General features: G+C 44.7%; 1 protein-coding gene and 1 pseudogene across 2 annotated transcripts in view; one reads left to right on the top strand and one right to left on the bottom strand.

The window, feature by feature from the left end:
• CHMP4B (charged multivesicular body protein 4B) overlaps window positions 1-17,085 on the top strand; it is a 36,298-nt gene extending 19,213 nt beyond the window's left edge. Inside the window, exons 2-5 of the mRNA XM_081150034.1 lie at window positions 11,726-11,903; window positions 13,604-13,718; window positions 14,858-14,984; window positions 16,210-17,085. Of these exons, the coding sequence (XP_081006160.1) occupies window positions 11,726-11,903; window positions 13,604-13,718; window positions 14,858-14,984; window positions 16,210-16,277 (488 nt within the window). The 3' untranslated portion in view covers window positions 16,278-17,085. The remainder of the gene's footprint in view (window positions 1-11,725; window positions 11,904-13,603; window positions 13,719-14,857; window positions 14,985-16,209) is intronic.
• On the bottom strand, window positions 1,627-3,871 carry LOC308562801 (small ribosomal subunit protein eS1-like; annotated as a pseudogene). The gene is made up of 4 exons: window positions 3,802-3,871; window positions 2,986-3,560; window positions 2,474-2,575; window positions 1,627-1,631 (listed from the first exon to the last, which is right to left on the bottom strand). The product of its transcript is annotated as a small ribosomal subunit protein eS1-like (transcript).
• Window positions 17,086-22,064: the final 4,979 nt, after the last annotated feature.

The following is a 22,064-nucleotide window of genomic DNA, read 5'->3' as shown; positions in this document are numbered from 1 at the left end:
TATTCTGCGCAGATTGGAGTTAGTCCTCCGGTTTTATTATTCCCACAGACATGGTTATAAGCTGCATTGCTCAGGGGGGAGACCAGATAGCAAACTCACGAGTTGGTCTGGTTGTTTTGTCTCTGTATTAAAGTATATATAACATAAAATTTACTATTTCAACCATTTTAAAGTGTAGTTTTGTGGGTGTATACTTAAGTACATTCATGTTGTTGTGCCCAATCCGTTTTTACTCTTCGGATTTTTTTCTACCAAGATTAATTGTTGAGCAGAAGGGTGCTTAAATTTGATGTCTGCCATTAAGATTAGCTATTTGATTTCTCTGAGTCTATGTTCTCATTTGTAAAATAGGGATAATAATAATAATAATAATAACTCTAGAGTCAGACAAACTGGATTTATATTTAGGCTTCATCAATTACTAGCTGCAGTCTTGGGGAAGTTACTTAGCTTTTAAGCCTCAGTTCTCTTGCCATATTGAAGGGGAAAAGAATGAAGATTTATTGAGTATCTACTATCAGGTATTGTGCTACATAAGTGCCTTGCACATGCTGCTTTGCTCCTCACAATGGTCCAGTGAGATACAGGTATTATTATCGTTATTTCACACACATGGACAGTGAGGCCCAGAGAGGTTAAGTGACTTTCCCAAGTCGTCGTCCCCCCCCTCCAAAAAAGATTCTGACTTAGTTAATGTTTTCCTGAACCCTTCTTAGGTGATAGACTTTGTGGTTCTGGCTAGGATTATTTTACTGTCTTATTACCATTTTATAAATGAGGAAATTAAAGCTCAAGGGTCACCCAAGATTGCTCAGATTGTAAATGATACAGCCAGGATATGGACTCAAGTCTGCCTGACTCCCACCTTATGGTGCCTCAGGATTATCTGACTGTGACCCAGTTGTTTCAAGCAGTATATAGAAATGAATTTCATCCCAGCAGTACAATTTGGCTAGTCCCAGGAAATTAACTGCAATGAGATTTTGTCTAAATCACAAAATAATAAAAGGTATGGGGGGTGTGTGTGTAAGGAAGGAATCTTCCCAGCCATTATTAGCATATCTTCTCAAAAGCTTTTCAAAGAACAGAACTAGAGAACTGTCATCACTTTTTTTGTCATATTCCCAGGAGGATGGAGCCAGGAACAGATTCCTTATTTCTTCTCTCATGACCCTGGGAAGTAGACCAGTGGGATCTTATGATTTCATAAACAGAGTGAGGACTGGCAAGGATAAAAATCCCATTAGAGCTTTCTCCCAAAGTTATGAGGATCTCAGGCTGCTGTTGGGGGTTTTAGTCCATGGAGATAGTTTTAATGGCCAGAGGTGGCCATTAAACTCCATTAAATAAACTCCTATGTGGAGAAGCAATGATGGCTGGTTGTGCCTTGGTAGAAAATGCTTGGTTATTTGAAGAACCTCTAAAACATTTTTCTTAAGCCCAAGGATCCTTGAAAACCACTGGCTGAGGCAGAGTGATTGACCAGACTGTAGGCTTTGCTTCCTCATTCATTCAAATGTGGGCTTGCACACCTTATCGATGCCAGGAAGTGTCCCCAGGAAGCTCACTGCATTGTCAGTAACAGTACAGCATGTGGTGCAGGAGCATGCAGGAGAGGGTTTTAGCCTAACCTGGGGGAATAGGGTGATTGAGAAGCTGCTGCCTGGACAGCCCTGCAAGACCAGTGAGAGCTACACAGGTGAGGAGAGAGAAGGGCATTCCAGGAGAACTGGAAGCCTGAGGAAGCTTAGCGAATGAAAACCAGTGCAGGATTTTCTAGGCAGGGGAGAGGAACGTTAAGGCTTGTGTTTATTACCTCCCCCCCGCCCCCCGCAAAGTGTTCAGTTCCTTATTTTTCCACTCCATTTATTTATTTATTTAATCCTCACCTGAGGACTTTTTTTTTTTAAGCTCAGAAACTCTTTTTTTTTTTTTTTATGTTTATATTGATTTCAGAGAGAGGGAGAGAGAGATAGAAACATCAATGATGAGAGTCATTGATTGGCTGCCTTCTGCACGCCCCCTGCTGGAGATCAAGCCATCACTTCCTGGTTTATAGGTCGACGCAATGAACCACTGAGCCACACTGGCTGGGCTGAAGATATGTTTTTATTGATTTTTAGAGAGAGAGAAAGGCAGAGAGAACAACATCCATGAGAGAGAGAAACACTGATTGGTTGCTTCCTGTACACACCCCGACTGGAAATTGAACCCACAACCTTTTGGTGTACAGGATGATGCTCCATCCAACTGAGACACCTGACCAGGGCCTAAGGTCTATGTTTAGAAGAACCACTGGTGACAAGTAGAGAAGGGACCGGAAGAGACAACTCCACCTGAATCCACATACATTCTCTCTTCCCCCTTCCTTCCCCAGCTCACATAACCTAGCCCACAACCTTGTGAACAAGGACCTAGCACAGCCCCTTGCCCCCAAGAACACATACCTCGCTGGTTCCACGCAAGGCCCTACCTTGGACACAGTCCTCTTGCCCTTGAGTCTTCATTGCCAGCTGTTGGACCGGCCTTCCCTTGGTATGCTGAAGATCTGGGAGCTGCAGCTTAGGCTGGTGATCTGTGGGAAGAGAGGCTTTTCCAGCCCCTAATAAGGGAGAGGCTGAAGCTGCCTTCCAGGTTCCAGCCTTGATTTGGGTCCCCATAATTGGGAGGGGTGGCAAAGGCTATGGGAGAGGAGGTGGGAATTGTTAACTAACTGGCTCCTCAGCCAGGGAGGGTAAGTGTAGAAATAGGCAGATTCTCCCAAAGATGGGAAAGTGTGTGTGTGTGTGAGAGAGAGAGACAGAGACAGAGACACTAGGACTTCAGCCAAACTCCTGCCTTGTCCCTCTTACCTAGGTAGATTGGCAGGGTACTTTTTTTTTAAACATCACAAATAGGTTTTATTTGTCACTATTAAAAGTCTGAATTCTACACAGATTCTTGGACTGGGGAGCTTATATCCACCAGTGTGTTCAATTTTAGCACCAATCTCATATCCAGTAGCTTTTCCAGAACTGCTGCCTTCACCATGGAATTCCATGAATTTTCCCAATTCAAACTTCAGCTGCTTCCACATTTTGCTTTTTCTAGCAAAGACATCATGGAGTGGATAAATAGATTGACAAGCCTTTTCTATGCCTTTTCCAATGCTATCTGGAATAAATTTATTAACCACCTTTCCCAAGTCATTTATCTGCAACTCTTGGGTCATGATTTCCATCATCTTCTAGATTTGGCAGACTTGTTGAATGCCGAGGAGTATAAGTGGTTTTCCGAATGGGATTGTGTTTTTTAGTAAAACCAGCACAGAATAGACAAAGCAAATAACATTGGTAGTCTTGACATCAACTTGAGCTTCAATCATGGTCTGCCTTTTTTGTTGTTGTTGTTTTTTGTTTTTTTTTTAAACCATGGGACACATTTTGCCACAGGTAAGATCCATGCCATAGAAATTAGGCAGTTTTTGCCCTGAACATCTTTAGTAATTAGCTTGAATTTTCGAAATAAAGCATCATTCTGCAGATCAGCTAGGCTCACTTCAGAAACATGACCCTTGACCCCTGGCTGGTGTGGTTAGAGTATCAGCCTGTGCACCGGAGAGTCTTGGATTTGATTCCCAGTCAAGGGCACGTACCCGGGTTGCAGATTCGATGCCTCGCCCCAGTCGGGGTGAGTGCTAGTGTGGGAAGCACGTCAATGTTTCTCTCTCCTCCCTTCTCCCTTCCACTCTCTCTAAAAATCAATGGAAAAAATATCCTCAGGTGAGGATTAACAAAAAAACAAAAACATGACCCTTGAAACCATCAGATGCAATTTTGCTTCCTTGAGTTCTCATGACTAGTGTTTTTCCAGTCTTTCTGGTATTGAACATAGTTGATGCTTTCATATCACACCAATCTTTCTTAGAAAATGGGTCAACCGCCTTCTTCTTGGCTCCCTCTGCCCCCTTTTGTAAGGCACTTGTTCTTGCTGACCACCATGGTGCTGCTCATAGAGCCAAAATGTGACCATGTCCTCTAGAAATCTTTTTTCCCTGAGATCCCCAGAACCTTCACTCTATGAATCTCCTCACTGTAGGACAGAATCTGTGGCTAGAAAGAAAAGGGGAGAGGGAGATTCTCATGATTCCTGGGCGGTAGGGTGACTTTATATCATCCAAATCAGGACATTTACGAGAATGAAAGGGTGTGCCATTAATAATTTTGGTATAGCAGATACCAGCTGGGACTATCCCAGGAAAACCAGGATGTATGGTTACTCTACTCAGAACTTAGGATAAAAACCCAGCACAGAAGTTGCCAAGGGCAGAGTAGCTAGAAGAAAACATCAATTCTGTTATTTGTGCAAAGGCTGTTGCAGTGGGAAAGGTATAAAGGAAGTTGAGGCAGGAGGATTGGGAGATGGAATTACTGAGGAAGTAGACCTACAAAACTTGGTGGACCAATCAAGGCCTCATGAGAGATCCTCATTAGGAGGCCCTGGCTTTTGGAATATCTCCTTTTTCTCTAGCTCCCTCATTTTTAAGTCTTTGTAGGATCATTCTTTTTTGCAAATCTATTAAGTGCCGTTTCCTCAGAAAACTACATGTTGAAATTTTGCATGTTGTGGTAGGGATCCACAGATCCCCCAGTTGAGGATCCCTGCTCCAGCTTCTCTCCCCTTCTCTTTTTTGTTCTGCCTCATTCCTTGCATGGCCAGTGGTTCTGCAGGAGACAGAATGCCAGCTCATACCAGCTTACTCTGCAGAAGGGGGGTTTACTGACTCACATGACTGTGGGGAAGGGCAGGGTGGAGCTGGTCTTTCTGCATGTTAACTCACTCTTATTGACTTCTCTGTGAGTCTGGGCCGTGACTGCAGGCTGCTCTGACTTATAGCTGTGGATCCTGGCATGGAGGAAGTCTGTATTTCCCTTTACCCCCATTTCTCTCCTAGCATTGTTAGAAAAATACTAGAGAAGGAATCTGATTGGCTGCTTGGGTCATGTGTTTATGACTAGATCAATCACCATAATCCAGGAGGAAGCAGTTCTTTGGCCCAGCTTAGATCACAAACCTACTCCACCCTATGGCCAGGGAGGCAGGGTCTGTTTCTGGAGGTTTGGGGTCTGAGAGGGTTGCTCCTTAAGAAAACAGTTGCTGCCTGCACTTTTCTCCTCCTCACTAATAGAGCTTACTGCTCCTGCTCTTCCATTCTTCCCCAGTCCCAGCAGGGCTTGTGAGGAGTGACTAGAGACCCGCATTCCGGTCCTAGGCCCACCCATCTACCAAGCTTTCATTCTGCAGGGGTTTACTGAATACCTTTCTCTCTGCCTGTACCTCCTTGGGCCTTAGTTTTCTCCTCTGTACAAACAAGGTCAGATTTACTCTCCAAGAGTGTGTTTGTCCAGCCACCATTCTCCTGAGCACCTACTATGTACCAAGGATACTGAGATAGGGAGACGCGGTCCCTCTGTTCAAGAGCTCACATTCTAATTAAATTACAAGCAGTATGAAAATAAAGATGTGCACTAGTATAGGTTGTGTGCTCCCATTTTGGGGGGACCAAGGAATGATTTTTTCCTCCGAAGAGCACCAGTTTCCTGTGGCTCCTCTTGCCCTTCATCCCTTGCTGTTATTTGGGCAAGGAGGGTGATTTGTCTCTACCACCCTCGTCATGTCTGTCTGATTCTAAAAGGAGAAAAGGCTGGTTTGGTTTTCCTTTTGCTTTGGAACAACATTGGAAAGTGTTTTCTGCTGGCATTTTCCCTCTCCCGACTTCCCTACAAATGACCCCAGCTACCAGACCTCTGTTGTCATTGCAATTGCCAGGGTGCTCTCATGTTTGCTCAGGCAGAAGGGGGCTCTTGGTGTGGATTCATTTGGAAGTAGAGAAAGAAAAGCTAATTAGAAAAGAAACATTTCATCCCAGCCTGGGAATGGGAACCAAGGGCACGCTGTGCTTCCCTTCCCAGCCAAGGACCTGGTCACCCCAAGTAAGCCCAGCTAAGAGCTTCCAGCCTGGGACCTGGCGGGTTGGGAGCCTGGGGAGAGGAATGCAGTCAGTGCCTTTACTCCTGGTAAGACCAGTCCATGGCTTCAGTGCCAGGCATAATTAAGTTATTCTTAGTAAATGTTTGCTCTTTTAAGTATAACTGCCTTTTCATATCTAGGTATTGGCTGTTTTATTTAAGTTACTTTTTTGTTTGATTTGATTAGATGTATTTATTGTTAACAGTACATAATTTGCAAAGTTCCATCCCTGCCCTAGCCACTCATTGTGTCTCCCAGAGTAACCAATTATAAGACCCAGAGATAGTCTCTGTAAATTACAAATACATACCTATATATTCTCCTGACACATACATGCATCCATGGTAGCAATTAGGTTACCTTTGAATCCTGTGTTCTTTACAGTTTAATAAGGAATTACTTAGATTTGACCCATTCAGACTCTTCTATCTTAATCATATGGATTTAAAGAATGTTAGTTCAAATTTCAGGTACTAATTTAAATTTTGAAGCCCATAGCACCACAGAAAGATCTGGTGAGAATGGTTTCTCTCTTCCTGACCCAACTTCTCTCCTCTAAGTCACTAGTCTCAGAGAAATGGCATCTCAGCCACCCAGGTTCTCCTACCAGGAGCCTGGACTTTGTTTCTGACTCCCTCTCCATTTCCTTACCCTGCACATTCAAACAGGTTTCCAGGCCTGTGGAGTCTTCCCTCCTGGTGTATCTCAAGTTCATCCTCTCCTGCTTAGACCCTCTGCTGTGGCCTTAGTTCAAGCCCTTGAAATCCAAACCTGTGGATTAGTACAGTGGTTGCCATTCCTTTCTCTTCATACCAGCCATAAGGATATTTCCGAAATGCAAATCTGATTATGTTCCTGTCCATCTTTCAGTGGCTTCCCTGTAATCCAGGGATAAAATCCAACAGTTCCTTATTAAGACATACAAAACTATTCTTGAGTTTCTTTCTGGAGTTTTTATCTTTCTTTGCTCCCTCTCCCATTCTCTCATGCCTCTCTGTTCCTTCTGCCTGGGATATGTCCCCTTACTAAGTGGACCATGTCTTGTTTGCATGATTGATGCCCCACTGAGACCAGGTTCCTGAAGTTCTCCAGCGTAACGTCTCTGCACAGCTTCCTCTGGGCAGAGTCCAGCAGCCCCAGCTCCTCCTCTGTGAAGACCACAGCCACTTGTGTTTTGTTTTTTTTTTATTAATACTCATCTGATACTTTTTTCATTGATTTTCAGAGAGAGTGGAAGTGGGGCAGGCAGAGAGAAACATCGATGTGACACAGACACATTGATTGGTTGCCTCCGCATGCACCCCGACTAGGGCAGGGGATGATCGAACCTGCAACCCAGGTATGTGCCCTTGACCAGGAATCAAACCCATGACCCTTCAGTCCACAGGCCAACACTCTAACCACTGAGCAACACCGGCCAGGGCCACAGCCATGTTTTTGAATATCACTGCTTTCTTAAATGTGGTAATCTTTTTCTTCTTACTACTGCAGATGTACAGATTCCTGAGAATGGAGAGTCCTGGTAGGCAGAACTGTGCCTGGTAGTGTCACAGTGAGGGGAATGCAGGCAGTAACCTCCATCTTTAACTTATTGCAGTCTACTTTCAAGTGATACTGTTATCACCTCATGTATAGTACATGAGCCTTATGACAGTACACTCCCATTTCTCCTCTCCTGGCTTATGTGCTATTATTGTCATACATTTTACTTTTACATATGTTCTAAACCCCACACTATATTATTATTTTTGTTAAAAAAAAAAAAGATTTAAATAATTTTAAAATTTTATATGTTTACCCAAGTATTTCTCCTTCCTGGTGCTCTTCATACCCGTGTAGAGCTATATTTTCATATGGTATCATTTTCCTTCTGTCTCAAGGGCTTCCTTTTTAAAACATTTTGTAGTGTGGGTCTGCTGGTGATGAATTCTTTCAGCTTTTCCTTGTTGAAAAGATCTTTATGTTGTCTTTATTTTGCTTTTATTTTTAGAAGATTTCACTAGGTTTAGAATTCTAGGTTGACTTTTTTTCTTTCAGTACTTAAAAAAATAGTGTTCCACTGTCTCACTAGCATTGTTTCCTGTGAGAAATCTGTTATTCTGTGTTGTTCTGTGTGTAATGTGTATTTTTTTCCTTTGGTTACTTTTAAGGTATTTGTTCCCCAAATTTTTATTTATTGACTTTAGACCCGGGTTGGGGGAGGAGAGACACATTTGTTATTCCTCTTATTGATGCATTCATTGGTTGATTCTTGTATGTGCCCTGAATGGGGCTTGAACCTGCAACCTTGGTGTATCAGGATGATGCTCTAACCAACTGAGCTACCCGGCCAGGGCCTTAAGATTTTATTACTGGTTTTGAGCAGTTTTATTATGATGTGTTTTGGTGTAGTTTTCTTCATGTTTCTTATGCTCAAGGTTCATTGAGCTTCTTGGTTCTGTGGGTTTATACTTTTTCTCAAATTGGAAAAACAGCCATTATTTGTATTAGTATTACTATTATTATTATTATCATTATTGTTATTATTTTAATTCTCACCCGAGGACATGCTTAACGAGAGGTAGGGAGGGAGGGAAGGGGAGAAACAGAAACATTGATGTGAGAGAGAAACATCCAATGGCTGCCCTCTGCACATACCCCAACCGGGGATCTAACCTCTAACCCAGGCACTACCGAGACTGGGAATTGAACTGCAACCCCGTGGTGCACAGGATGACACTCAACCCACTGAGCCACTATGGCCTGGCAGCCATTATTTTTTGAAATATTTTTTCATCTACCTCTTTCCTTTGAGGACTCCAATTATACTTATGTAGGCTTCTTGGAGTTACTGCACAGTTCATTGGACCCTCTGTTTATTTTAAAAATTCTTTTTTCTGTGTTTTATTTTGGTAGTTTCTATTGCTGTGTCTTTGAGTTTATAAATGTAAACATTAGTCTTTGCTAACTTTCCATCTGTATTAGTTCTGGGTGACTTGTGATTGATGGATTTTTCTTTGCATTCTGGATAGTATTCACCCGCCTCTTTGCATGGTAACTTTTGATTGGCTGTTGATGTAAATTATACCTTGTTGGGTACTGGATATTTATGTATTTCTATATGTATTCTAAGCTTTGTTTGGGAATAATTTCCTCAATAACAGTTTGTCTTTATTTTTAAGATTCGTTGGGTGGGCCCAGTGCAGTGTTTGTCTAGTGTAAGGCTAGCTATTCCCTACTATTGAGACAAGACCCTTCTGAAGACTCGACTCCAAACCCATGAATTATGAGATTTTCTGGTATGGCTAAGGAGCAGGCCCTATAGCTAACTGGCCCCATCTGTGTACCCTGAGCCGAGGGTACCCTGAACATCTAAGGTTTCTTTATGAATGTGATGAGCAAGGAGGATCTAAATGATTATCCCCTCAGCTTCACTCACTCCCTGCCTGCCAGAAGCCCTGCCATGACCAGGCTGTGGAGGGTTCTTCAGAATTCTCAATGTTGCACTTGTGTGTAAGTGTCTTCTGGAGTGTATTCCTGTTTGCTATGTAGTTCATGCTGAGAGTGATAAAGAAGCAGCACTCTTTTCCTTCCCCCACAGCCCTTGTGCTTTTTGCTAGATGAATTCAGATGTAAAACCTTGGGTCTTTGAAAGAACTGTAGACACCGTCATTCAGTTAGTAAGAGGGTATGGTATTACTGGACCTTCCCGCCCATGCCCAGTCTCTCTGTATACAAGTAATGAGTGTACGGTTATGACTTCTTAGCATCTTTTGAGATGCCCTGGGCTAATGGCCCTATACTGAATGCCCCAGGTCAGACAAGCAAACTTGCACTCCTCAGAAACTCTTCAAAGAGAAGTCAAGTCTGTCTTTGCCTAGAAGAAAGGAACGTCCTGCCTAGTTGTATTAAACTGATGTGTTCTCTGAAAATGGTTTATGTACAGTCACTAACATGTCTCACAGAAGGAGTTTCTGGTCCTGGGTGAATGTCTTTTCCACTGCTCTCTCTGCTTTTTAAGGTATGTCTTCTGTATTTTTCCTTCAAGTAGCTGTTCAGAGTGTCTAATGAAGCAAATGAAGCAACTGTCTCGAGACCAATGTTTATTTCAACATGGTTGGAGTTGTTTTTGCTTCAGCTTTCAGAGCCAATAAAGCTGGTTATTAGATTCTATAATTGCTGCTGTAATTACTCTCTTGAAACCAGCAGAGGCATAATTAAATATGGAGATGCCAAAGACTATTTTTTTCCATCTAAAAGCAGCCTTTTAAACTTCTATTGATCTGGGTTAGATTTCAGTAAAGCCATTGTGTTTATGAATGACACTGAGGTTCTTTGGCAGAAAAGGGAACTCTTTGTATGCCCTTTTTTTGAACATTTGGTTTAGATGAACGCCTTGTTAACTCAGTACTTGGGTTATTTTTCCCCATCTCCACCTGTTTTATTGAGATATAATTGACATAATATTGTTTGTCTTAGCTGTATAACATATTGATTTGATATACATATATAGTACTACAACATGATTTCTACAATAAGTTTAGTTAACACCCATCACCTCACATAGTTATTAATTTTTTCCTTGTGATGAAAATCTAGTACTTTTTTAAATTAGCCATCAGGAATTTGGAGAAGTACAAGGCAAGACACTAAGAGCCAGCACATATTTATGTAAAACATTGGGCCTTAAAACAAAATGACCTCTATAGCGTTAACATGCCAGAACCAAGATAGGTGATGACATTGACATGACCAAATGGTCACACTCTAGATTTGTCCCTGGCAGGGAGTTCTGTCTTTATTCTGTTGTGTTTTCTATGATAGAGAATGCTATAGTAACCATCTTCAGTCATGGGACTTTCTACTTTTGTTGAATACATTTACAGAAGGAAATTACTGGGTCAGAGAGCAGAAACGTCATTATGCCTGGTGCTGTATGTTGCCATGTTACTTTTCAGAAGCATTATAACAATTTACAGTTGTCAGCTATGTACAGTGAAATAGCGTTTTTACCCCAAGTGATCCATTACTGGGTATAGTCATCATTTATTATTTTTATAATTTAGTTGACATAAAGTGTTACCTTAAAATTGCTTTATCATAATTAGAGCTGCTGTTTTTTGGGTGTCTACTGTTTAATGTTATGGTAGGTGTTTACATATATTCTCTCATTTACTTCTCACAGTGAACCTATTGGGGAAGCTAAGCTGCTCACCAAAGTCTATGAGCTGGGTTTTGAACCTAACATAGTTTGACCTCAAAGCACATTCTTTCTCTGAATTCCTCTTTATGCTTTGATTTTTGTGTGTGTATGTGTGTATGTGTGTCTACCAGAGAATGTGAGCTTTTGCTTATGTGCTTATTTGCTTGTGAATTTTCTATAGTTTTCTCAGAAAACTGAATGTGTTCTTTGTGTTATAGTGAAGCAACAACTGAGGTGCATCCATTAAAATTAGAGAAGAGTCCTGACCAGTGTGGCTCAGTTGGTTGAGCGTGGTTCCTGTACCAAGAGGTTGCTGGTTTGATTCCCAGTCAGGGTACATGCCCTGGTAGCTGGCTCAGTCCCCTGAAGGGGAATGCAGGAGGCAGCTGCTGATTGATGTTTCCTTCTTATCGATGTTTCTCTCTTCCTCTTCTCTCTAAAATCAATAAAACATATATTTTTTTAAATTAGAGGAAAGACTCAAGTGAACCCCAGGACATTACCTCTCTGAAACCCTGTTTTCTCCCCATGCAGCGGCCCTCCAGGCACTGAAGCGCAAGAAGAGGTATGAAAAGCAACTGGCACAGATTGACGGCACGCTATCAACCATCGAATTCCAGCGAGAGGCCCTAGAGAATGCCAACACCAACACTGAGGTGCTCAAGAACATGGGCTATGCCGCCAAGGCTATGAAAGCTGCCCACGACAACATGTATGTGGCCACCCGCTGGTGGAGGGGGGGCACCCATGTGGCAGGGCAGTGCTTGCCCTGGAATGCTTGGAGCTCACGCCATGGCCTTGGGAAATCCCTTTACCCACCCAAGCATCTGAGTTTGTTTTAATTTACATTCTTTTTGGAACTCCTTCTAAAACAAATTATGTATCTTGCTGCCTTTGGAAGCACATCTCATGGAGTGAGATTCAGAGTTACTGTGATGAGCAGAGTTTCAAGCTGGGAAGGTCCTTAGGAGGTCCTCTCACCCAGGCCTCTGATTATCAAGGTGGGGAAGCCATGTTCCCAGAGACTTGCCCTGGGTTATATGAGCTTAAATAGAACTGGGATTAGAACCAATACCTGTGACTTTTTCCTGATGCTATCTGGGGCCCTGAAAAGTGGTACATCTGAGGGCTTTGGATCTCTATATTCTTATGAATGCTTCTGGTGGAAGTTTCTGCCTCCCCCTTGCCCTTGGGCTTTTGGCTGTCATATTGATAGTGTTCTTGACTTTAGCAGCCCCTCCTTTATGTGGCTACTCCTCTTATATGGTGGCCTAAGAAACTAGGTAATCACACTTGTTACAATTGTAATTAAAGGCCAGGATAACAATAGATTTCAAATGAGGACCTCTCCCATGAACAAAATTCTGTATTTGTTTTAGTGTTTGGACTTGGCATCATATATATGGGGGTGCTTAGAGCCCCTTCTTGCTCCTTTTTAAGTACCCAACCATGCTGTGGAATAGGGATTGGCAAAATGCAGCTTATGGGCCTGTCACCTATTTTTGTAAATAAAGCTTTATTGAAACACAGTTGTACCCATTAATTTACATATTGTTTATAGCTGTTTTTTGTGCCACATAGTAGGGTTGAGTATTTGCCACAGAGATCAAATGACCCACAAATTCTAATTTACTATTTGGCCCTTTATAGGAAAAGTTTGCTCTTTGCTCTAGAAATGTGGGATTGCGGAAAAAGTAGCGTTCAAATAAGTGAGGTGTTGTCTGAAGGTGCATGTTCATTGGACTGAGCTTCCTAAGTGTGTGGTCCATGTCTGCTTTGTTTCTGTGTACTCCAGAAAGCCTAGTACAGAGCACATCTCAATAAATACTGTGCACACTTTGAAGTATATGTGTACATATTATGTTAATTATGTTTATGATTGAGATTGACAGGGTATAGAAAATAATTCTGCATGTTTACCTTTTCTTTGGGGTCTGATAGAGGAACCACAAGTGGATTTGAGTAGATGGGAAGGACCTGTCAGTGGCACAGCTACATTTTATGATTTGTTTCCACTGTAACACAAAGAGCTTATTCCCCCTGTACAGAGTTTCCCTTGAGCTTGAGGAAGAGCTATTGGCCCAGGAGTTTAAAGTCCTGTGGTTTCATGTGACATGTTTACTAGCTTACATGAGAGACCATGACTGTCATCCCTAAGTTTGCTAAGCCTTATTTCCTTAGAGTGTTGGATTAGGTTGGTATCTAAGGATACTTCCATCCTCTGATTCTGTGGTTCTGTATTTCAAAGGGTAAGAGGAAGATAATAAAGACAAAAACGTAATTCCTCACAGGGAGTAATTGTAGGGGGTGGATCTGGGAAGCAGATTGTGTGGAGCAGGGTTTCTGCTCCTGCCTCACAGACTCTCTACATAGATTGATCGTTGATATGACATCTGTCCATTTCATTTACAGGGACATTGATAAAGTTGACGAGTTAATGCAGGACATTGCTGACCAGCAAGAACTTGCAGAAGAGATTTCAACAGCTATTTCAAAACCTGTAGGGTTTGGAGAAGAGTTTGATGAAGTGAGTGTTTTCATGCAGGTCATACAAGCTTCACAAATGATACCAGCTACCCTTTGATATCCTGTTGAAGACTCTGGCAGGCAGTATGTGGTTTGGAAATCACCAGTTCTTTTTTTTTTAATATGCCTTTACTGTTTTCAGAGAGAGGAAGGGAGAGGGAGGGAGAGAGAGAGACAGAAACTTCAATGATGAGAGAGTCATTGATCGGCTGCCTCCTGCACACCCTCTACTGGGAATCGAGCCCACAACCTGGGCATGTGCCCTGACCGGGAATCAAACCAACATCTCCTGGATCATAGGTCGATGCTCAACTGCTGACCTATGCCAGCTGGGCATGGAAATCACCAGTTCTCATCCCTCCAGAGATTGGTACAAACAGGGCATGGTATTAACCCTCCCTAACTCTCTAATTTGAGGGATGCTTTTACTGTTTGCGGTAGAAGGTTAGGGTGAAGTAAAGGAACCTTTGCTGGAACCCCAGAGCAGGCTTTAGGTCAATAATTGGTTTCAACAAGTAGTTACCCTGCACATCTGACTCTTGAGGGAATCCATCTGGAACTTGGCCACCTACCAATTTCTACTGTAGCAAGTAGGGCTTTGAGTCTCTCAGGTTTTTAAAATACAGTAATAGACCCTGTTGAAGGCACTCCATTCTGCCTTAGATTTGAGTCCACTGAGGTCAGGCCCTCTCCACTGAACCTGATTCTTTGTGCTGTCTGATTCCCACGGTGTAGCTGATAAAGCAGCCTGTGGTTCCTACCCTTGGCTGCCAGAATGGATTTTCATGTTTTCCGACTGGAGTTTGATGGACTAGTCAAGTTAATTTCAATTCAGCAAATATTCCTGCACATTCACTTGGTCTGTCCAGTTCTGAGATAAAGAAGTAGGATGAGAAGATATAATCTGTTTTCTCAAGATGTGCATAGCCCAGTACAGGACACAGGCATCAGTATTGTTCGATTGTATGCTATATTTACAAGTAGAAGTGAGTTTGGGATATTTGAGTCACAGTGTGTGGACCTGGAGTTCACCTCCCCTCTGATCTCAGAAGGGGTATGTGTCTTGTCAGCCATCAGGCAAGAGGTGGGGGCTGGGATTCCCAGGGGTATCTCTCTCATTCTTGTGTTTCTTTTTACCAGGATGAGCTCATGGCAGAATTAGAAGAGCTAGAACAGGAGGAACTAGACAAGAATTTGCTGGAAATCAGTGGACCTGAAACAGTCCCTCTACCGAATGTTCCCTCTATAGCTCTACCATCAAAACCCAGTGAGTATTTCTTATCCAGAGTCCTGACACACCCATGATGCCACGTGGTGGGTGCTCTCATGGTCAGTTGGCCTCACTTTGGGTCTGGAGTTGCCCAGGGTTGAGAACCAGGTGGAATCTGTTGTGATGGCCCCAGAGACAGTGTCACCTGCCTTTTCCTAGGTTCTCTCTAGATCAGGGTTTCTTAACCGCGGCACTGTTAACATAGATCGTCCTTTGGGCTGGGCATGGGTAGGAGGCCTGTCTTGCGCACTGTGAATATTGAACAGTACCCCTGGCCTCTCTATCCACTAGATGCCAGCAGTACCCCCTTCCTAAGTTGTGACAGCCAAAAATATCTCCAGACATTGCCAGATGTCCCTTTGGGGATGGGGGGGGGTAGGGGGTCACCCCTAGTTGAGAATCCGTACTCCGGAATGATTTTCCCTCTGTCATCAACCAAGGCGCTGGGAGAAGGTGTGAGAGTTTAATTCTAGGATAGCTCTTGTTCCCTGTCTAGAATCCTGTGCTGTGCACACCTGTAAAAGCCTGGGGCGCGGAGGCAGTCACCGTGGGAAGGAAACAGCTTGGCTTTTTAAAAGACCTGGTTCTATAAAACCTTCATTTCCTTCTGCCTGCTCCTCCTCCTCCCCTCCCCCATTATTTTACGCTTGGGTGGAAGCATTCCACACAAAACTGGAAAAGGGGAAGCAGTTTGATCTGATAGAGAGCACCAGAGGAGCGGGTACTCACCTCACCCTTCCAGTTTCAAGGAGAGAGGGCCCCTCCAGTTGAGTCAGCTGCTCAGGTGGCCGGGATAGGGGCAAAGGAAGTCCGAATGTCCAGCAAGTTGCCTGCGGCTATGGAGAGGCGGGTCAAGTCCCTTGCGGGGGAAGGAGGGTAGCGAGGATTTGATTTCTTCTGGTATTTTTCCTTCTCTCCCCCACCTTGGATGCCCTGGGACTGAGGCCTCGCCCGAATCCTGAGTCTCAGTGTAGAATCCTTGTTTTGTCTGGCCCGGTGCTGGTGGAGGGGAGGTTCTGGGGAAAGTGTGCCTGGTTATCTGGAGTTTTATGTTGCAGCTTTTAGGCACAGAGAAGCAGTCTGCTGATAGCCTGGAGCTGAGGTGGCTGCAAGGGCAGGGCCGCTTTTGCAGATGCCATGTAGGACGGCCCTGGCACCCAGCCAGAATGTGTTGAGAGGACTGCAACCGGCCCTTGTAAATTACCTTTTTCTTATCACACAGCCAAGAAGAAGGAAGAGGAAGACGAGGACATGAAGGAATTGGAGAAGTGGGCTGGGACCTTTAATTAACTGGTCCGTTTCGAGCTGGGCCCAGACAGACTCTGGTGGCCTGCAAATGGCCAGGCGTGTGCGTGTGCAGGGCAAGCAAGACGTGGTGCAGGCAGGTTCCATCGCTCTCAAATCTCCCTCCAGAGCAGTAGGGCTGCATCACTGCTCACTCTGCATAGCATGGTCTGCACCCAGCGGGATGGGCGGGTGGTAGGGGCGGGTGGGTGGGGTGGGAGGTGCCTGCTGTTTATAATGTTGAATTTCTGTAAAATAAACTGTATTTGCAAATCCAACATTGAGCTTCTGGACTACGCTAACTCCACTGCTGAACCTCAATGGAAAGGGTCGACCGTTTGCAGTTGAAATGATCTGAAAATGTAGCCTCTGTCCTTTTAAGTCAGTTGACTTGTCACACATCTCTTTGTAAGACTTGTATGGTACTGGCAGAAAAGTCGTTTTTTAAAAGCCATAGGCTTTTCCTTGTCCTTAGCTGTAATAATGCATCTGATTTTGGTTTCCTTGAGAGCTGTATTTCTGTCCATCACCTGTGTACTGACCCCTGTGTTTCCTATTCTAGCCCACTCCTCACTTCCACTCCCCTGGTCTTTTGGAGTTTGTGACACTGATTTGAAATGGATGATATTCTCTTGAGAACAAGCGAGATTGTTAGAGTTAAATTCCAGCTATATGTTTTTCTAACATAGCTCTAAGGTCCTTGTTGCTGTTTGTGATAACTGATAGATAACTCATTGGAAACATGTGCATACATTTATATTCAGATAAAATTATGGTTTGCACTGTCTATTAAATATCTCAATTAATTTTCATACTTTGCTGTTGTGTTCAATCAGTCTCTCATTTGCTTTGGGAGTTGACCCCTTCCAGGTCAGTGTGGTCCAGTGGAGCCTGTGGAAACATGGGAAACTTGAGCATGACGTAAATCAACAATTTGAACCAAAGAGCAGAGCATGACTTACCAGAAATGTGTTTAGGCCCTGAAAGCCATGTACCTGTCGCCTTCACCTTGCTTGGGGTCCTTTTGGGAACAGTTTAAGAGTGAGTTGATTCTTTGTAGCTCCAGGGTCTTCCCTAGTTCTTCTCATCAGTGTCTGTGGGCAGTGCCAGCAGGACAACAGATTCTCCACCTGTTGGAAACCATGGTGTTCCTACTGTCTAGCCCTTCAATCAGGTGCATTGAAGAAAATGGCCTTTCCAATGAGGAGCAAGTGTAGGGCAATGACTGAGAATCTAGGACACAGCTGGTAGTCTCAGGTCTACTGTGACTTGCCATGTGACTTTGGCCTGGACTCTTCCACTCTCTTCTTTAGTCTCATATCCCCGTGAGAATCTTATGAATGCTCTGGACCCTCTCCCTCATAAAAGTGGGTCTGTGCAGTCATCCTTAATTCTGCACACAGATTGGCAGAACTGAGAGGAAGCCCACCTGAGTTCACAAGTAAACACTACCATTGCTCACTGGGTGCCCTGGGACAAGTTTGCCCCTGCCTTGAATCTCATTTTCCCATCTGTGAAACAAGGGGGTGGGACCTGTCTGTGAAGCTGTGTTTACCCTTCATTGCTTCTCTTTCCAGGGCTGCCATGCATAGAATTACGACTTGACCAGTGGCTTGAAATTTTATGAGGTTGGCTATTGTCAGAAGTTTTCTTTCTACCTCAAGAACAATCTACTGGCAATGCTTGCTGCCAGCTTCCACCTTCTCAGCTGGTGGAAGTCCCTGGGCATCATTGGTGTGGGAGGTAGAATGGACATCAAGCTCTTTTCATCAGCTGCCTCAGGGGCTTCTCAACCAGGTGTGGATGACGGGAACTGCCAGACCCCCTTTTCTGTCTCTTACATGGACACTTGTCATTGTTAGGGCCCACCCTAAATTAATATGCTCTCATCTTGATCCTCAACTTAATTACATGTGCAAAGACCCTACTTCCAAATACAGTCACATTTTGAGATTGCAAGTGAACATGAGTTTAGGGGGACACTATTTATTCCCCTGTGCTGCCTCGTATAGCTATAAGGTCACGCCTGTAGAGCACCCAGCAGGGTTTAGAAAGTTCTGAGATAGAGGGCGGAAACAGATATGGGCCCCACTTGTTAGATGGGAAAACCAGAGCTTAGAGAAGCTTTGGGTTCCACTGCTAGTAAGTGACAGAACAAGCGAATGAATTTCTTGTCTCATGAAGGCGATTTACTCAACAACCGTATTTTGGACACCTTTGTGCCAGCTCTCACAAAGCTCATGGTTTGGTGGGAAAATTAGGCCATGGTCATCCTCCCCTTCATCACCATTGCTGCCACACACCAGGTAATCAAGGTAGTAAAATCCATTGAGAAGAGGGTGACTGACCCAGAAGGGCTTGTGGAAGGAAGCACTGTCTCATCCAAGATTGAGAGGCACTAAGGACTCAGGAAGGGGAAAGACAGTGTAGTTTTTTTATTGTTAATCCTCACCTGAGGATATTTTTTCTATTGATTTTTAGAGAATGGAAGGGAGAGGGAAGAGGGAGAAACATCAGTGTGAGAGACATCGATTGGTTGCCTCCTGCACGCGCCCTGACCAGGGCTGGGGATCGAACCTGCAACCCAGGTAAGTGCCCTTGACTGGCAATCCAACCACTGACCCTTCGGTGTGCGGGACGATGCTCCAACCCCTGAGCCATACAGGCCAGGGCTGGGAGGATAGTTTTTAACAGCATGTGCAAAGGCCTGGGCATCCTTGTGGGCTTGAGCTGGACAATGATAGAGTCAGTCGACTTTTGGTAAGTATTTATGAAATGAATTATAGATGGGGAAACTGAAGTACCAAGGTGCTTCAAATCCTATAGCAAGTACTGGCAGAGCTAAGACATGAAAACTTCCCTGTTTTCCTGGCTAGGTCTTTATCTACACTGGGTACCCACCCTGCAGAAATAGCTTCCTTCCTTCCTGCTGAGCTGCATCCTGGCCTTACTCAGAGGAGACAGGTGGAGCTGGGATAGAAGCACAGACCTTTGGGTCCTGCAGCCCAGACTCTGTGCCAGTCCCAAGCTAGATTTCTATGAGGCTGTGGCTAAACTGGGCCCAAATTCCCACAAGGTGACACAAACTGAAGCAGAAATGTTCTGCTCACAGTGACATTACTTGTCTGGATCTTTTGGTTTTCAACAAGAACAATAGTCCCAAAAGAATGGCAAACGGTAAGGGAGCATTTATTAAAACGGCACTTAGTCTGCTTCATTTTATTTAATCCATAAAAGAACTGTTTTTAGGGCAGGACCACTCATTGCCCAATTTTACAGCTGAAAAAACAGGCTCAGAAGGATAAAGTGACTTGCCCAAGGTCACAGAGCTATGAGCAGCTGATCCACAAAAATCCAGCCTTTGCCCTGGCCAGTGTGACTTGATTGGTTGACCATCATCCCATGCACTAAAAATTGGATTCCAGGTCAGGGCACATGCCCCAGTTGTGGGGCTCAATCCCCAGTGGGGGGCATGCAGGAAGCAGCTGATGGATGTTTCTCATCCATGTTTCTCTCTCCCTCTCTCTCTCTCTGTAAAAATAAAAAACATTAAAAAAAAAAAGATTCAGCCCTGGAAGACCTTCCCTGCCATGGTGGTTTGGGAGGGGCAGAGACTCTTCCTTTTTTCCCTTAAAAGGTGCCAACTGAATGTGAATGTGACCTAATACTAGGGTCCAAAGAGGGAGGCCAACTCTTTTGGAAATCTTTTTGCTAAGAGTAAAAAGGCCCAGTGGGGACAACTTATCTCTGTTCGGTGATAACTGGGGTCTCACCCACAAAGACCTGAAGGCTAGTGATGACTTCAGCTGGAATAACCAGGAGACCTCTTCAGTCCTCTGGTGCGTGGGACTATTGATGCTGGTAGTAAGCTAGGACCTCCCCTGGGCTGTCAGCAGGAGAATGTGGCCTCTCCATATGGATTGAGCTTCCTCACAGTGTGAGGGCCTCAATGTAGTCTGAACGCAGGACTGTAAAAGTGATTTGGCCTGTACTCAATAAGTATATACCACTGTACCATTATATTATGTACATAATACATAATCCCTTGAGGTTTTAAAAGGCTGGGATAAGCAATAAACATAATCAAATTCTAATGTATTCTCATATTCCAAAGGATTTAAAGAATTTATCTCTGAAATACGTCCCCTCCTCCACTGTCACCACCTGGTCCAGGACACCACTGACTCATCTGGGTGACTTAAGCAGTTACCTCCCTGATCTCTGCCAGTCACCTCATCCAACCCCCACCAACCCTTTCTTCGTAGTAGCCAGTGCCAGAGTGATCTTTCTAAAGAGCTGTCACTCCCCATCTAAAAGCTCCATGCCCTAGCCCAGTAGCTCAGTTGGTTAGAGTGTTGTCCCAATACACAAAGGTTGTAAGTTCAATCCCCTGTCAGGCATATGCATGAATCAACCAATGAATGCATAAATCAGTGGAACAGAAATCAGTGTCTCTCTCTTCACATCCCTTCATCTCTCTCTAAAATCAATCAATAAAAACAAACAAATAAAAGCTCCTGTGGCTCTTACTGCCCTCTGGGTAGAGTCACAGCTTCCACATTTGAGGCATGGTCTGGCAGCCCCTGCCTGCTTTTCCTGCTTTTGAGTCCAGTTCCTTCTGTGTTTCTCATGCTGGGGTTGGCAGAACATCTGCATCAGAATCTCTCAGAAACTGCTTCAACCCGCAGGTTAATGTATGGATCAGAATTTATTGGGAGGTGGGGCCCTGGAAATTGCATTTTAAACATGCTACCAGGTGATTCTCTTTCTCATTAAAGTCTGAGGATCCCCCCTGGGCTTTGAGATAGGCTCTTCTAGTGAAATACCCTCTCCCCCATTCTGCAGATGAGGCAACTTAGGCCTAGAAAAAAATAACTTAACCGTGGTCTGTGTTCCTGTTAGGGAACTGAAGGGTTAACTCAAGTCAGACTTTGGGGTCAAATATGACTGGGACAATCTTCAAGGGGCATTTTCCAAACTCCTTGGTCAGGGTGTGGGTTCTACCGAACACGTTTTGGGAGGGCTCCTTCCGCGCCCCAAGGCAGCGGGGGGGCAGTGTGATGCTGACTGCGGTTCCGTGCGGGAGCCCCGCCCAGGCCCCTAGAGTCGGGGTCCTATCTGCTCCTTCCTCCCGGGTTTGAGGGGCTGACGCCGCAGTGCGCAGGGGGGTCTGCAGGTGGCGCCATCTCCCAGGCAGTGAGACCCTGCGCTTCGCTGCAACAGCGCGGAGAGGAGGGGCTCTTCCTGGGTGGTCTGCGCTCCCGGAAGGGTGGGCGGGAGGAGGGGGTGTGGAGAGGGTGAATCGACACCCGCCTCCCCGCCATCTCCACCTGCCCCCTTGCTGGGGTTCTCTGATGCGAGGCTGCAGGGGACCCTGATGTGACAGTGGTGGGGAATGGATGTGTGGTGGCCCCAGCTGCTGTCAGAGCCTGGGGAGCGGGCGGAGGGTGAGAGGAGAGGCTGGAAGAGACAGCCGGCAACCCAGCCAGGAGGTGGGGCCATTGTAACAACATTCGTAATAATAATAGTCCTTATTTACCATGTGCCCACTCTGCTAGGAGCCCTGAGGCTGTGCGCAGCTCACTGGTCCTCTAGAAGGTCTCTCTGTTGAAGGTCCCTGCCAGCAAAGGAGGGCAGCACTGTAGGTAACACCTCCCCCTTGGGCTTGGCCTCCACGTGGGAGGGGAGGGCTGGGTTCCAGGCCAGGAACTTCGGTACCCCAAACTGCTGCCCCTTTGCTCTCTTAGTGACCTGCCACCCCCACACCTCAGACGGATTTCCTTTTCTAACTCC

This window comes from Miniopterus schreibersii (assembly GCF_964146895.1).
Source record: "Miniopterus schreibersii genome assembly, chromosome: 10".
NCBI lineage: Eukaryota > Metazoa > Chordata > Mammalia > Chiroptera > Miniopteridae > Miniopterus > Miniopterus schreibersii.
The sequence above is the reverse complement of the archived record's forward strand: the minus strand, read 5'-3'. Positions and strand labels throughout refer to the sequence as shown.